Source organism: Colobus angolensis, unplaced genomic scaffold, assembly GCF_000951035.1.
Source record: "Colobus angolensis palliatus isolate OR3802 unplaced genomic scaffold, Cang.pa_1.0 Scaffold41, whole genome shotgun sequence".
Lineage (NCBI taxonomy): Eukaryota > Metazoa > Chordata > Mammalia > Primates > Cercopithecidae > Colobus > Colobus angolensis.
This window is the reverse complement of record NW_012117488.1, coordinates 2327018-2341425: the sequence shown is the minus strand read 5'-3', so window position 1 is coordinate 2341425 and position 14408 is coordinate 2327018. Positions and strand designations below refer to the sequence as shown.

Genomic DNA, 14408 nt, shown 5'->3' with positions numbered 1-14408 from the left:
CCAGCCACCCCATTACTGGGTATATACCCAAAGGATTATAAATCATGCTGCTATAAAGACACATGCACACGTATGTTCATTGTGGCACTATTCACAATAGCAAAGACTTGGAACCAACCCCAAGTGTCCATTAATGATAGACTGGATTAAGAAAATGTGGCATATATACACCATGGTATACTATGCGGCCATAAAAAAGGATGAGTTCACGTCCTTTTCAGGGACATGGATGGAGCTGGAAACCATCATTCTCAGCAAACTATTGCAAGGACAGAAAACCAAACACTGTATGTTCTCGCTCATAGGTGGGAATTGAACAATGAGAACACTTGGACACAGGGTGGGTAACATCACACACTGGGGCCTGTCATGGGATGGGGGGAGGGGGGGATGGATAGCATTAGGAGTTATAATGTAAATGACATGTTAATGGGTGCAGCACACCAACAAGGCACATGTATACATATGTAACAAACCTGCACGTTGTGCACATGTATCCTAGAACTTAAGGTATAACAAAAAAAAAAAATGAAAAAAATTTAATTTAACTTCCTCATCTGTGAAGATTTTAAAATGAGATTCTCACTTAGGGAGGAAGAAAAGTGAAGAACACAGATTTCACAGATGGGATGTCTGGCTGAAATTCCAGCTTGACCGTTGGTAGCTGTGTGACCATGGGCAACTTACTCGACCTCTCTCTACTCGGTGTCCTCATATGACAGGTAGGGATAATAATAGTACATGTTTTATAGGGTCATTGTATGATTAAACAAGTTATTATTTACAGAGTGCTTAGAACAGTGCCTGGGCACATAGTGCTATATGTATTTAGTAAATAAATAAAATTAGAAATTGAGGGGATAAAAAAGAATTAATTTGGTTACAATAAAGGCTTCTTTCTTTCCTTTCCAAATGCTTAAAATGAACACTTAAAAAATTTATTTTGAAAAAAATAGAATTAGTTTGTTTTGGCTTTCATACTGCAAAACAGGGGTTTGTTACATAGGTAAACTTGTGTCATGGAGGTTTGTTGCATATATTATTTCATCACTCAGGTATTTAGCCAAGTACCTATTAGTTATTTTTCCTGATCTTTTCCTTCCTCCCATTGTCCACCTTCTGATAGGCTCCAATGTGTGTTGTTTCCCTCCATGTGTCCATGTGTTCTCATCATTTAGCTCCCACTTATAAGTGAGAATATGTGGTATTTGGTTTTCTGTTCCTGCACCTGTTTGCTAAGGATAATGGCCTCTGGCTCCATCCATACCCTGCAAATGATCTTGTTCTTCTTTTATGATTGTATAGTATTCCATAGTGTATATGTACCACATTTTCTTTATCTAGTCTATCATTTATGGGACTTTAGGTTGATGCCACGTCTTTGTTATTGCACCATAATGAATATTCACGTGCATGTGTCTTTATAATAGAGCAATTTATAGTCCTTTGGGTACATATCCAGTAATGGCATTGCTAGGTCAAATGGTGATTCTGTCTTTAGGTCTTTGAGGAGTTGCCACACTGTCGCCAACAATGGTTTAACTAATTTACACTCCCACCTACAATGGATAAGTGTTCCTATTTCTCTACAACCTAGCCAGCATCTGTTATTTTTTGACTTTTTGATAGTAGCCATTCTGACTGGTGTGATCATGATAGTATTGTGGTTTTGATTTGCGTTTCTCCAATGGTCAGTGATGTTAAGCTTTTTTTTCATATGATTGTTGGCTGCATATATGTCTTCTTTTGAAAAGTGTTTATGTCCTTTGCCCACTTTTTATTTTTATTTTTGTAAATTTGTTTAAGTTCCTTAAAGATGCTGGATATTAGACCTTTGTCAGATGCAGAGTTTGCAAACGTTTTCTCCCATTCTTTAGGTTGTCTGTATACTCGGTTGATGGTTTCTTTTGCTGTGCAGAAGCTCTTTAGTTTAGTTAGTTCCCATTTGTCAATTTTTGCTTTTGTTACAATTGCTTTTTTGGCATCTTCATCATGACATCTTTGCCCATGCCTATGTCCTGAATGATATGGTCAAGGTGGTTTTCCAAGGTTTTTATAGTTTTGGGTTGTATATTTAAGTCTTTAATCCATCTTGAGTTAACTTTTGTATATGGTCTAAGGAAGGGGTCCAATTTCAATCTTCTGCATATGGCTAGCCTGTTATTCCAGCACCATTTATTGAATAGGGAATCCTTTCCCCATTGCTTTTTTTTTTTTTTTTCAGGTTTGTCAAAAATCAGAGAGTTGTAGGTGTGCAATCTTAAATTCTGGGTTATCTGTTCTGTTCCATTGGTCTATGTGTCTGTTTTGGTACCAGTTCCATGTATTTTGGTTACTGTAGCCTTGTAGTATAGTTGGATGTCGGGTAGCATGATGCCTCCAGCTTTGTTCTTTTTGCTTAGAATTGCCTTGGCTATTTTTTGCCTGAGTTCTTTTTCGGTTCCATATGAATTTTTTAAAAACAGTTTTTTTCTAATTCTGTGAATAATCTCAATGGTAGTTTAATAGGAATAGCATTGAATCTATTAAATTGCTTTTAGGCAATATGGTCATTTTAACAATATTGATTCTTTCTCTCCATGAGAAAGGAATGTTTTTCCTTTTATTTGTGTCATCTCTGATTGCTTGGAGCAGTGGGTTTGTAGTTCTCCTTGGAAAGATCTTTTACCTCCCTAGTTAGCTGTATTCCTAAGTAGAAATTATGAATGGCAGTTTGTTCCTGATTTGGCTTTCAGCTTGACTGTGGTTAGTGTATAGGGATGTTAGTTATTTTTGCATATTGATTTTGTATCCTGAGACTTTGCTGAAGTTGTTTATCAGCTTAAGAAGCTTTTGGGCTGGGACTGTGGGGTTTTCCAGACATAAAATCATGTCGTTGGCAAACAGGGATAGTTTGACTTCCTCTTTTCCTATTTGGATGCCCTTTATTTCTTTCTCTTGCCTCATTGCCCTGGCCAAGACTTCCAATACCATGTTGAACAGGAGTGGTGAAAGAGGGCATTCTTGTCTTGTGCTGGTTTTCAAGAGCAATGCTTCCAGCTTTTGCCCATTTAGTATGATGTTGACTGTGGGTTTGTCATATATGGCTCTTATCATTTTGAGCTGTGTTCCTTCAATACCTAGGTTATTGAGAGTTTTTACCGTGAATGGACTTTGAATTTTATTGAAAGCATTTTCTGCATCTATTGAGATAATTGTGTAGTTTTTGTCTTTATTTCTGTTTATGGGATGAATCACATTTATTGATTTGCATATCTTGATCCATTCTTGCATTCCAGGGATAAAGCCTACTTGGTCATGGTGGATAAGCTTTTTGATGTGTTGCTGGATTTAGTTTGCCTGTATTTTGTTGAGCATTTTTGCGTTGATGCTCATCAAGGATATTGACCTGAAGTTTTCTTCTTTTTTTTTTTTTTTTTTTTTGAGACGGAGTCTCGCTCTGTCGCCCAGGCTGGAGTGCAGTGGCCGGATCTCAGCTCACTGCAAGCTCTGCCTCCCGGGTTCATGCCATTCTCCTGCCTCAGCCTCTCAAGTAGCTGGGACTACAGGCGCCCGCCACCTCACCCGGCTAGATTTTTGTATTTTTTAGTAGAGACAGGGTTTCACCATGTTAGCCAGGATGGTCTCGATCTCCTGACCTCGTGATCCGCCCATCTCGGCCTCCCAAAGTGCTGGGATTACAGGCTTGAGCCACCGCGCCCGGCCAGTTTTCTTCTTTTGTTGTTGTATCTCTCCAGGTTTTGGTATCAGGATGATGCTGGCCCCATAGAATGAGTTAGGGAGGAGTGCCTCCTTCTCAATTATTTGGAATGTTTTCAGTAGGAATGCTACCAGCTTTTCTTTGTACATCTGATAAATTCAGCTATGAATCCACCTGTTTCTGGGCTTTTATTATTTTTTTTTGGTAGGTAGGCTATTTATTAATGTCTCAATTTCAGAGTTCATCATTTGTCTGTTCAGGGATTCAATTTCTTCCTAGTTAAGTCTTGAGAGGGTGTATTTGTCAACAAATTTGTCCATTTTGTGTAGATTGTCTAATTTATGTGCATGGAGGTTTTCATAGTATTGTATTTATGTGGTGTCAGTGGTAACATCCCTCTGTCATTTCTGACTAATTCTATTTTCAATTTATACTCAGACTAATATAAATAAAGGAAAAGACTGCACCTAATACTATAAAGCAAAATTATCTAAAATTATCCATTTGCAAATTTTTGTGTGGGGCTAGCTCACGCTGTTCTAGAAGTCAGTGATGACTACATTGCCTACCCCTGTAAATTGGCCAAAAACTTTTATAAATGTTCCTGGTATAGCTGGTGGTTTTCTTTTCTTTTTCTTTTTCTTTTCTTTTCTTTTTTCTTTTTGAGATGGAGTCTCACTCTGTCACTCAGGCTGGAGTGCAGTGGCGTGATCTCGGTTCACTGCAACCTCCACCTCCCGGGTCCAAGCGATTCTCCTGCCTCAGCCTCCTGAATAGCTGGGATTACAGGCACCTGCCTCCATGCTGGGCTAATTTTTGCATTTTTAGTAGTGATAGGGTTTCACCATGTTGCCCAGGCTGGTCTCCAACTTCTGACCTCAGATGATCCACCCACCTCGGCCTCCCCAAGTGCTAGGATTACACGTGTGAGCCACCATGCCAGGCTAGCTGGTGCTTTTCTATGCATTTAAAAATAGATTATTTCAGTGAAACTCTATTTTCCTGATTTCTACCTTCAAGCCTACGAACCCCACACACCCTAACTAGTAGCATCCATTAATCCCACCGGTTACAGCTTCTTCCAGGAAGCTTTCTCCTAAATTGTATCATTGGGTTAGGCCCTCACTTCCAGCATCTAAGCACTCTAAATGATCACAATGTTGTCTTCGCCACTAGGCTCTGAGCATTTACCTGGTTCGCTGATTAGCATAGAGCTTTGAAATTCAGGATTCTGTATTTAGCACACAGCCCTAGACTTCTGCTATGCAGTGATTATTTATTAAATTTTATAATTCATCCAACTATTAAAAATAAGAAGATCTATCACTAATACTCCAAAATATTTGAGCTTACCAAGAAAGTAAGTTCCCAGAAATGAAATTTAGCTTTGTAACCATAATCAGATTTGTGATTCAGGAATAGGCCAGAGAAGTTGGATTGATGTTATGCATAAAAACATAAAAAGAGAATCAAAGGGTAAAGAAGATTTCTCTATGGCTCTGTCTTACCTTTTCCATATCACCCAGGCCCTCCGTGTCCAGAAGGACCAGGGTGTGGTTTGGCTTAGAGGGGTGGGGCACACACCACATCCAGATGCCTTTGGTTTCAGACTTCACTGTGCAGCCCAGAGGGAAGCCTTCAAGGGAAGAGGAGAAACAACATATAGTGACAGCAGAATCCAGGCAGACAAGGCCTAAACCGGTTAAACGTATAGGAATGTAAGTTTCCGGCAGGGGAAATGGGTTGCTTCCATTTCAGCAAAGAAATCAATCAACTCTTTATTTATATAAATGACTTTCTCAGAAGGTACTTGGGTCCCCTATTCACTTCATATCTAACCATAGGCTCAAATAAGTTATACTACAGAATTAATGTAAACTCTATAAACCTGTTACTATGGTCTGAACATTAATCCCTCCATCCCCCATTTATATGTTGAAACTTCAGTGAAGTCTGAAACCAAACCCCAAGGTGATGATATTAAGAAGTCAGAAGTGGGGTGGGTGCAATGGCTCAGACCTGTAATCCCAACACTTTGGGAGTTCGAGGCAGATAAATCATGAGGTCAGGAGATAGAGACCATCCTGGCCAACATGGTGAAACTTTGTCTCTACTAAAATACAGAAAATTAGCCGGGCATGGTGGTGCGTGCCTGTAGTCCCAGCTACTTGGGAGGCTGAGGCCAGGGAATCACTTGAACCCAGGAGGCGGAGAGATTGCAGTGAGCTGCGATTGCGCCACTGCACTCCAGCCTGGCAACAGAGTGAGGCTCCGTCTCAGAAAAAAAAAAAAAGTCAGAAGTGATTAAGTCATGAAAGGTCATGTCCTCAGTAATAAAGTTAATGCCCTTATAAAAGGCCTTGAGGGATGAGTTCCTGTCCTTTGCAGGGACATGGCTGAAGCTGGAAACCATCATTCTCAGCAAACTAACACAGTAACAGAAGACCAAACACCACATGTTCTCACTCATAAGTGGGGGTCGAACAATGGGAACACATGGACACAGGGAGGGGAACATCACACGCTGGGGCCTGTCAGGGGTGGTGGGGTTAGGGGAGGGATAGCATTAGGAGAAATGCCTAATGTAGATGATGGGTTGATGGGTGCAGCAAATCACCATGGCACGTGTATACCTATGTAACAAACTTGTACGTTCTGCACATATATCCCTGGACTTAAAGTATATATATATAAAAAGACCTTGAGGGAATTTAATTGTTCCTTCTGCCCCTTCTGCCATTTGAGGACAGTGGGAAACCCCCTCTGTGAGTAACAAGCCCTCACTAGACATTGAATCGCCTTGTGCCTTAATCTTGGACTTCCCAACCTCCAGATCTGTGAGAAATTAGTTTTTATTATTTATAAATTACCCTGTGTAATGTATTTTGTCCTAGTGGCAGACACAGACTAAGACACCTGTGTATTTTTATGCAACGCTCAAGTGGAAGACAAAAGCATGCATTCACAAGTAAAATTAGGGAGAGGGCTGAGACAAGAGGTCCAAGTGCTGGGCTCATCTTCATGTAGTGACTCTTTTTCCTTATGCGGGTGCCACATGAACAGAAGGATATCCAAATGGAGGAGATTCTGACATGGAAAGACAGTATAAAGCATCCACTCTAGTATAGTCTGTTGAAATGGTTTCCAGGAGTGGAGTAGTGAGAATAAAATCTTGAAATTTAGTTGAGGAATCTGTGCTTTGAACACCTGAGTATGTAGCCAAATGGACCAGATTTGTTAATAATGGAACCCACTGAAGTGCTTCAGATGGATGATGACAAAAATCAGCAAAATATTTAAGAAAATCCATGAGGTATTAGAATACTGCAGGAATTAAAAAGGTATACCTTGGACTAGTAAAAGAGTTCTAGAATTTTAAAGGCTGAAAATGTGCAAGTTGTCAGCATCAAAATGCCAAACTTGAATGCAATGAAGTCAGCAGACCATGAAGGAAAAGCTCTCACGAACACTTTCCTGTGATGGGAACTGCCACTGAAGATGTTGCCAATACACAACCTCGCAACAAAGGCTAATATTCTGAGGACATCTTTCCAGTAATAGCCAGTCTTAACTGTAAACTTCAAGTGGTCTAACTTGCCATCAGAGTCCCTGTAATCAGGGTCCCTTCTGTGAAGACTCTCTCTTAGCAACAGCCAGTACACATATTAAGTCCTGTGAGTAAGCTCCTGTAAACAAATAAACTTTTGTTTCAAAACACCCTGCGTGTACTTCTCCTTTTTATCTTTAAAGTTTCCCACTGTCTCAACCAAACTATGATTTATTAGAGTGTGCATACCTGAATTTGCTATGCATATGGTCCCCTGCTCATTCTTATATAAACTCATTTCTTTGGAGAGCTACTTTCTCTATTGTTACTTTAGCTTGACATAATCTGGCATCAGAAGTAGGAACTAAAGTGAGCTCATCTTGGAATGATCAGCAGCTCCTGAAACCGTGAGTGGTATTCACTTGCTGAGCCCTTTGATCTCTTCGTTTCCACATCTGACCTTTTGTACTGTGTTGAGTCTCCCCTTGGGTTAAAATCCCTTCTTTTTGTCTGGTTCAGGATCTTATTTGGATAAGGTCACCTCAATAAAAAGCCTTGAATCCCTTCTTAGCCTAAAAACGACTTTGTCTTTTCTGGCAAGCCCTTCATGAGATAAGAACATTGTCCTTCTGGTGAGTACTCTTTTTTTTTTTTTTTTTTTTTTACTTCTGCATGCCAGGTTTAACATTTTGTTTGGTCTGCCTGCCTGATTTAAAATTTTGGTGAATTGAGTCTTTTCTTACTTCTGAACATCTGCCAAGAGGAAAAATAAATGTACCAAACAGCAGGCATGGGTTGACCAATTTAAACCAGTTAAGGCAGTGCTATCATTAATGAGGGACTCCAGTCTCTGAAGATGAAGTATTTTGTGTGAAGGTAAATGGGCCATGGATGGGCAAGGTTACCATTAGAGCCTCTGCCACACTTAAGAAAATTTCCATGCAACAGGGAAAATGTGGTCATGGGTTGGACAACAAAGGCAATGATTGTCTACCAACTAAAACAAATACCCTGGACTGGGTACATTGTAAAACAAAACACCAGTCCAAACTTCTGACATTCCCAACCAGATTCATAGGATTTTATTTTTTTCTCTTCAGAGATTAATGAGAAACAAAATAAGATAGCCAAATTTAAAGGCATGCCAGAATAATCTTTCTTCTGGGACTCTAGCCAGCTGTATTTATGGTCCATCTCATGCACACTTCTCAATTGATGGGAAATTACACCAAAAGTAATTTAGAATTACAATGGCCATTATGTGGAACATTCCAGATGAACTTTCAAGAACTGCATTTTAAGAAGAGCATTTAAAATTGGAAGGGGTCGGTCTCTGTGGAGCCAGGAGGGGAAGCGATGGCTGGACCCTCGTGGATCTCCAAGGTCTCTCCACTGCTGGGGGCATTCCACAACCCAAAACAGGTGACCAGAGGTTTTACTGGTGTTGCTCAGCCAGTAACTTTAATTCCAGGGGATGGTATTGGCCCAGAAATTTCAGCTGCAGTTATGAAGATTTTTGATGCTGCCTAAACACCTGTTCAGTGGGAGGAGCAGAACATCACTGCCATTCAAGGACCTGGAGGAAAGTGGATGATCCCTTCGGAGGCTTAAGAGCCCATGAATAAGAACAAGATGGGCTTGAAAGGCCCTTTGAAGACCCCAGTAGCAGCCGGTCACCCATCTATGAATTTACCTCTGTGCAAAACATTTGACCTTTACACAAATGTCCGACCGTGTGTCTCTATCGAAGGCTATAAAACCCCTTACACCGCTGTAAATGTTGTGCCCATTCGGGAGAACACAGAAGGAGAATACAGTGGAATTGAGCATGTGATCGTTGATGGAGTTGTGCAGAGTATCAAGCTCATCACCGAGGGGGCGAGGAAGCCCATTGCTGAGTTTGCCTTTGAGTATGCCTGGAACAACCACCGGAACAATGTCATGGCGGTGCACAAAGCCAACATCATGCGGATGTTAGATGGGCGTTTTCTACAAAAATGCAGGGAAGTTGCAGAAAACTGTAAAGATATTAAATTTAACGAGATGTACCTTGATACAGTATATTTGAATATGGTACAAGATCCTTCCCAGTTTGATGTTCTTGTTATGCCAAATTTGTATGGAGACATTCTTAGTGACCTGTGTGCAGGACTGATCGGAGGTCTTGGTGTGACACCAAGTGGCAACATTGGAGCCAATGGGGTTGCAATTTTTGAGTCCATTCATGGGACGCCTGTAGACATTGCAGGCAAGGACATGGCGAATCCCACAGCCCTCCTGCTCAGTTCTGTGTTGATGTTGCGCCACATGGGACTTTTTGACCATGCTGCAAGAATTGAGGCCGCGTGTTTTGCTACGATTAAGGATGGAAAGAGGTTGACAAAAGATTTGGGAGGCAATGCAAAATGCTCAGACTTCACAGAGGAAATCTGTCGCAGAGTAAAAGATTTAGATTAACGCTTCTGCAACTGGTATTTGCATCAGTCACTCTAAATGGACCCCACATAAACCTATGTTTAGAATACCTACGTATGTATGCTTTGGTTTACTTGTTTCTTGACAATACATTTTTAGATCTAGCCTTTTCTTAACAAAATCTGTGCAAAAGATGCATGCAGGTGGATGTCTCTAGGTCTGTTTTCAAAGAACTTTCTCCAAGTGCTTATTTTGTTTATTAAGTGTCTACCTGGTAAATGTTTTTTTTGTAAACTCTGAGTGGACTGTATCATTTGCTATTCTTTTTTTTTTTTTGAGATGGAGTCTTGCTCTGTCACCCAGGCTGGCTGGAGTGCTGTGGCTGGATCTCAGTTCACTGCAAGCTCCGCCTCTCGGGTTTATGCCATTCTCCTGCCTCAGCCTCCCGAATCATTTGTTATTCTAAACCATCTTACACTTAAGTTAAAATAGTTTCTCTTCAGCTGTAAATATCAGGACACAGAATTAACAAGAGAAAATGTCAAACTTTTAAAGAAAAACCTTGTTTTCTTTGGTTTTTGAAAAACGTAATGGAAATAAAACAGGATATTGATTTAATGGCACAAAATGATGCTCTTATAAAACTAAATGGGCACAAGAGAAATTTCCTGGGAAAGTTCACATCAAAAAGAGTGAATGTGGTATATTTCTAAATGAAATTGAAAATAAAGACAGATTTGTCCTTCACAGAAATTACTGAGTATGAATAAAAACTTCACATCCAAGAAATATGTAACGAGAGATATAATTTTTATTAATAAGACAAAGGTAATATATTGGATACAAAGACACACAAAATGTATTGTGCGTTCAATTATTTTGCTGTCTTGAGATTTAATATTCTTTCCAAGAGGTTTTAATGAAGCAGAGAGCTAGTACTTCATTTTCATTGGAGGCATTTTCAGCATCATGAGTTGTCACAGCCTCTGAGCCCCTGATTTTAAGCCAGAAGGGCTGAGTGTATTGTAAACTTATTCTTGCATGTTGCTGTCTGGGAATGGACCACACTACAGCTGGTAGTTTTGGGGGTGATACTACCGAAAGGCCTGAACATATGTTATTTTGGCTGCAATTGAGGAACTTGGGATGCTATTAAGTTTGTATTTCAGCAACTGTCCCTATTGCTATCCCAAAGCACCAATTACTGCCCTCTGCCTCAGCATTACCAGTATAAGATGACATTCCAAAGATTGGAGGCAACTCAGCCTGAGTTAATTCACAAAATTGTGCCGTGCTGGGGCTTGAGGTTGGGCTTGGGCTTGGGCTCATCTTTTGACCTTCAGGCATCTCCTTTCCCTTCCTGCCTTCCTCTCCCTTATCCTCCACTGCAGCATGATTTTCTTAAATCTTCATACACTCACTATTTTCACGAACAGTTACCCTCTGGCCCCACTACCAAAGACAACTCATGGCCTCCTTTGGCCCTTGGATAACATTACGTGGTGGCGCACACCTGTAATCCTGGCATTTTGGGAGGCTGAGGCGGGCGGGTCACCTGAGATCGGGAGTTCAAGAGGAGCCTGACCAACATGGAGAAACTCCGTCTCTATTAAAACACACACACACACAAAATTAGCTGGGCGTAGTGGCAGGCTCCTGTAATCCCAGGCAGGAGAATCACTTGAACCCGGGAGGCGGAGGTTGCAATGAGCTGAGATCGTGCCATTGCACTCCAGCCTGGGCAACAAGAGCAAAACTCAGCCTCAAATTTAAAAAAAAAACAAAAAAAAAAACTGTTGTGGAAACTGCAGTTTACCCCAAATTTAGTCCATAGCCTCCACAGAATTAACAGTTAAAGTCAAATGAAAAATCTCAAAGGTTAGCCATTTGAGCAAGTAACTTTAACTTATTCTATTTTTTCAGAAAAATAGCTTGGATTTAGCTGTCCTCTGTGGAAAACTCTGTGATCTTTGCTTGTGTATGTATTTATGTTTGCATGTTTTGTGTTTGTAATAATTTTCTTCCAAGATATGTGAAAGAGCTCTATTTAATTGGCTTACAATATATGTGAAAGGGCTCTATTTAATTGGCTTAAAGGGTCAACAAAGCAAACATAAAAGAGTCTCTTGATGATTCTTGCTGTACTTGTGTAATCAGGCTTTGTTTGATGAGGTTAAATTTATTCTGCAAACAAAGAAGCCTTATCTTGGTAAAAACTGTAAACTTTTTGATTAAAAAGGAGAAAATTTATGATTAAAAAAGGAAAACTATACTTCATCTGCTATTAGATTGCAGCCCTATGCATTGCTTTTGAGTTTATTGTTATTTATCTACAACCTGGACTAAATTTTCAATTCTTCTAGGTTCGTCCAACCCAATTTTCTGGCCTGGAATTGATAAAATAAAAATCTGCTCTGTTCCTGAAGCTCTGTACACTAAAGCTACACAACTCAATGTAAATTTCAAGGGATGAGTCTCATGTCTCATGTTTAGGCCACACAGAAAGTTCACCAAACCACTCAATGCCATACCCAAAGACATTTAGTGTGTAAACCAGCATGAGAAGTTGATGGTTTCATGCTGTGGACAGCTTTTTCTAAGAATGATAGAACAATACTTACAAAAATGAGACTATTATCCTTCTTAAATTTTCTTTGCTTGTGCCTTCTTTTTCATTTGACAGGATAATGCCATAGTTATAATTTCATAATCATCAGCTTTTGTGGGTACTTGATGGAATGTTGGATCTGTCATGCCAATCCCAAATCTTTACATGATCTAAGAGATGCTTTCTTCCATGTAGTGAATAACTTTGGTGATATTCTTAACACAACTTTTTGTTCAAATTGTACCAGTGATCCCTTTTTACAGAGTTAGCACTCTCGGCTTTAATTTAACCAAGTCATGAGATACTAAATAATAGAATCACTAACCAAACTATGTAAAAGACCCAATGCCTATAACAAATCTTACCCAGTCCCACATGGTCTTTTAATTTGTTTAATTGAGCTCTTGGTTCAGAACCATCGTCCAAAATGAATTTGTTATGCTCCTGTTGGTTTTGCTTTGCATTATTTTCTTTCAGCTTTGTACCTGTTACCTGTCTGACTTGTGCAGAAATGACACTCCTGAGATAAGAATGCTGGCTCAGCACTTAAAGGATATGCTGAAAATGTGGAATTGAAAAAATTGACTTCATAATGAATTCCAGGGAGAATTAGCCTGAAACCCACTCCTTCCAAACATCTTTGTTGCTCAAAGGTGGCTAAAAGTGTTTTGAAACTGACTCCCAGTCACCAATCACTTGGGACTGATTTGGGAACAAACCAACCAAATCAAGTGCATCCAAGCACTGAGGAACACATAATACATAACCACAGGATGATTGATCAGAGATGCTTTCAGAGAAAGGTCTTGATCAAAGGGGGAACTGCAAAAGTTGTCAGAAGCAAAATGGAGTCACTTATGCCAAACCCTAACAAAACGGAGTCAGGAGTTCATGAAGGAAGGGCTTTCATGTATACTTTCTTGTGGAAATTGCCATTAGGACATTGCCAAACTACAGCCTTGCATCAAAGGCTACTTCTGTACTTCCAGTAATAGCCAGTCCTAACCACAATCTTGCAAGTGGCCTTACTTGCTGCCATCAGGGTCCCTGCAGTCAGGGCTCTCTCCATAAAACTCTCTCAAGCAGCAGCCAATGCACATGTCCTCACCTGCAATATGATCCTGTAAACCAGTGAACTATTTTACATCAACTGGCATATATGTCTCCTTTTTGCCTTTAAAAGTTTCTCACTGCCTTAACATTTCCAGATGAACTTATGATTTGTTATACGCATTTCCAGAATTTACAAATCCTGTACTTATTCCTGAATATATTCATTTCTTTGGAGAGTGACTATCTGTTGTTATTTTGAGTTGACAGAGGAACTCAAGATATGGTACTCAAATTATTCATTTCCTGAATGATGAAAATGAAGAGTAGAAATAGTAACTGATTGGCTTAGTTAGAAAGACATACAAACTACACTTTAACATCAGGCTTCTGACTGGTAACTTGGTGCTTTATAAGCCACACTGAGTCCCTGACACTACAGCCTCATGTAAAAGAGATAAATTATAACCAATAGTGACCTTAATTACAAAAAAATAGAGAAATTAGAATATCCAATATGTATTGAAGCATTCATTTTATCTTAAAGTTCTGTGGAAACTTGCTATTACTACATAAATATTTTAGTAAATATTTAATAATGCATTATTATTTAATTTTTTAATTAATAGCTTATTTATATATGAAACATGAAGATAAAGGCAAAGTGGGAAGAGTCAGTTGACTCCAATCCTCCAGAGTGAATGCAAAGAGTTCGCCGATGAATTCAAAGTCAGCTATCAATATTTATCCCCAACACTAACTTTCTTTCATCCCATCTTCAAACTGGATACTGACTGTGTAACTGGACAGATGGGACTCATCCATGCTTTGCTGATGCCACTCACCTTTGTTCTTCCCAGCCAGCTTGTTCATCAGGTAGGATTTGCCTGTGCGGTAGAGGCCCACAATTGCCACCACTGCTACAGGCTGTGTAATGGCAGACAGGATCTCCAGAGCTTCTGGATTCACCACCAGATGCCCTTTAGTGTTTTCAATGAGGCATACTGGGCCTGGCATGTGGATCTCTGATGCCATGTTCAGACTGTTCCTTTGTCTGCAAGGGAAAAATGAAGCAGAAAGTAATGTCT

General features: G+C 39.8%; 1 protein-coding gene and 1 pseudogene across 2 annotated transcripts in view; one reads left to right on the top strand and one right to left on the bottom strand.

Moving 5' to 3' along the window:
* Positions 1 to 14408, bottom strand: part of GBP7 (guanylate binding protein 7) — a 45170-nt gene that overhangs the window by 26688 nt on the left and 4074 nt on the right. The window contains exons 2-3 of the mRNA XM_011956054.1: positions 14166 to 14374; positions 5209 to 5336 (exon numbers count right to left, since the gene is read on the bottom strand). Of these exons, the coding sequence (XP_011811444.1) occupies positions 5209 to 5336; positions 14166 to 14355 (318 nt within the window). The 5' untranslated portion in view covers positions 14356 to 14374. The remainder of the gene's footprint in view (positions 1 to 5208; positions 5337 to 14165; positions 14375 to 14408) is intronic.
* Positions 8589 to 9973, top strand: LOC105521756 (annotated as a pseudogene). Its single transcript, XR_001003320.1, has one exon. The product of XR_001003320.1 is annotated as an isocitrate dehydrogenase [NAD] subunit alpha, mitochondrial pseudogene (transcript).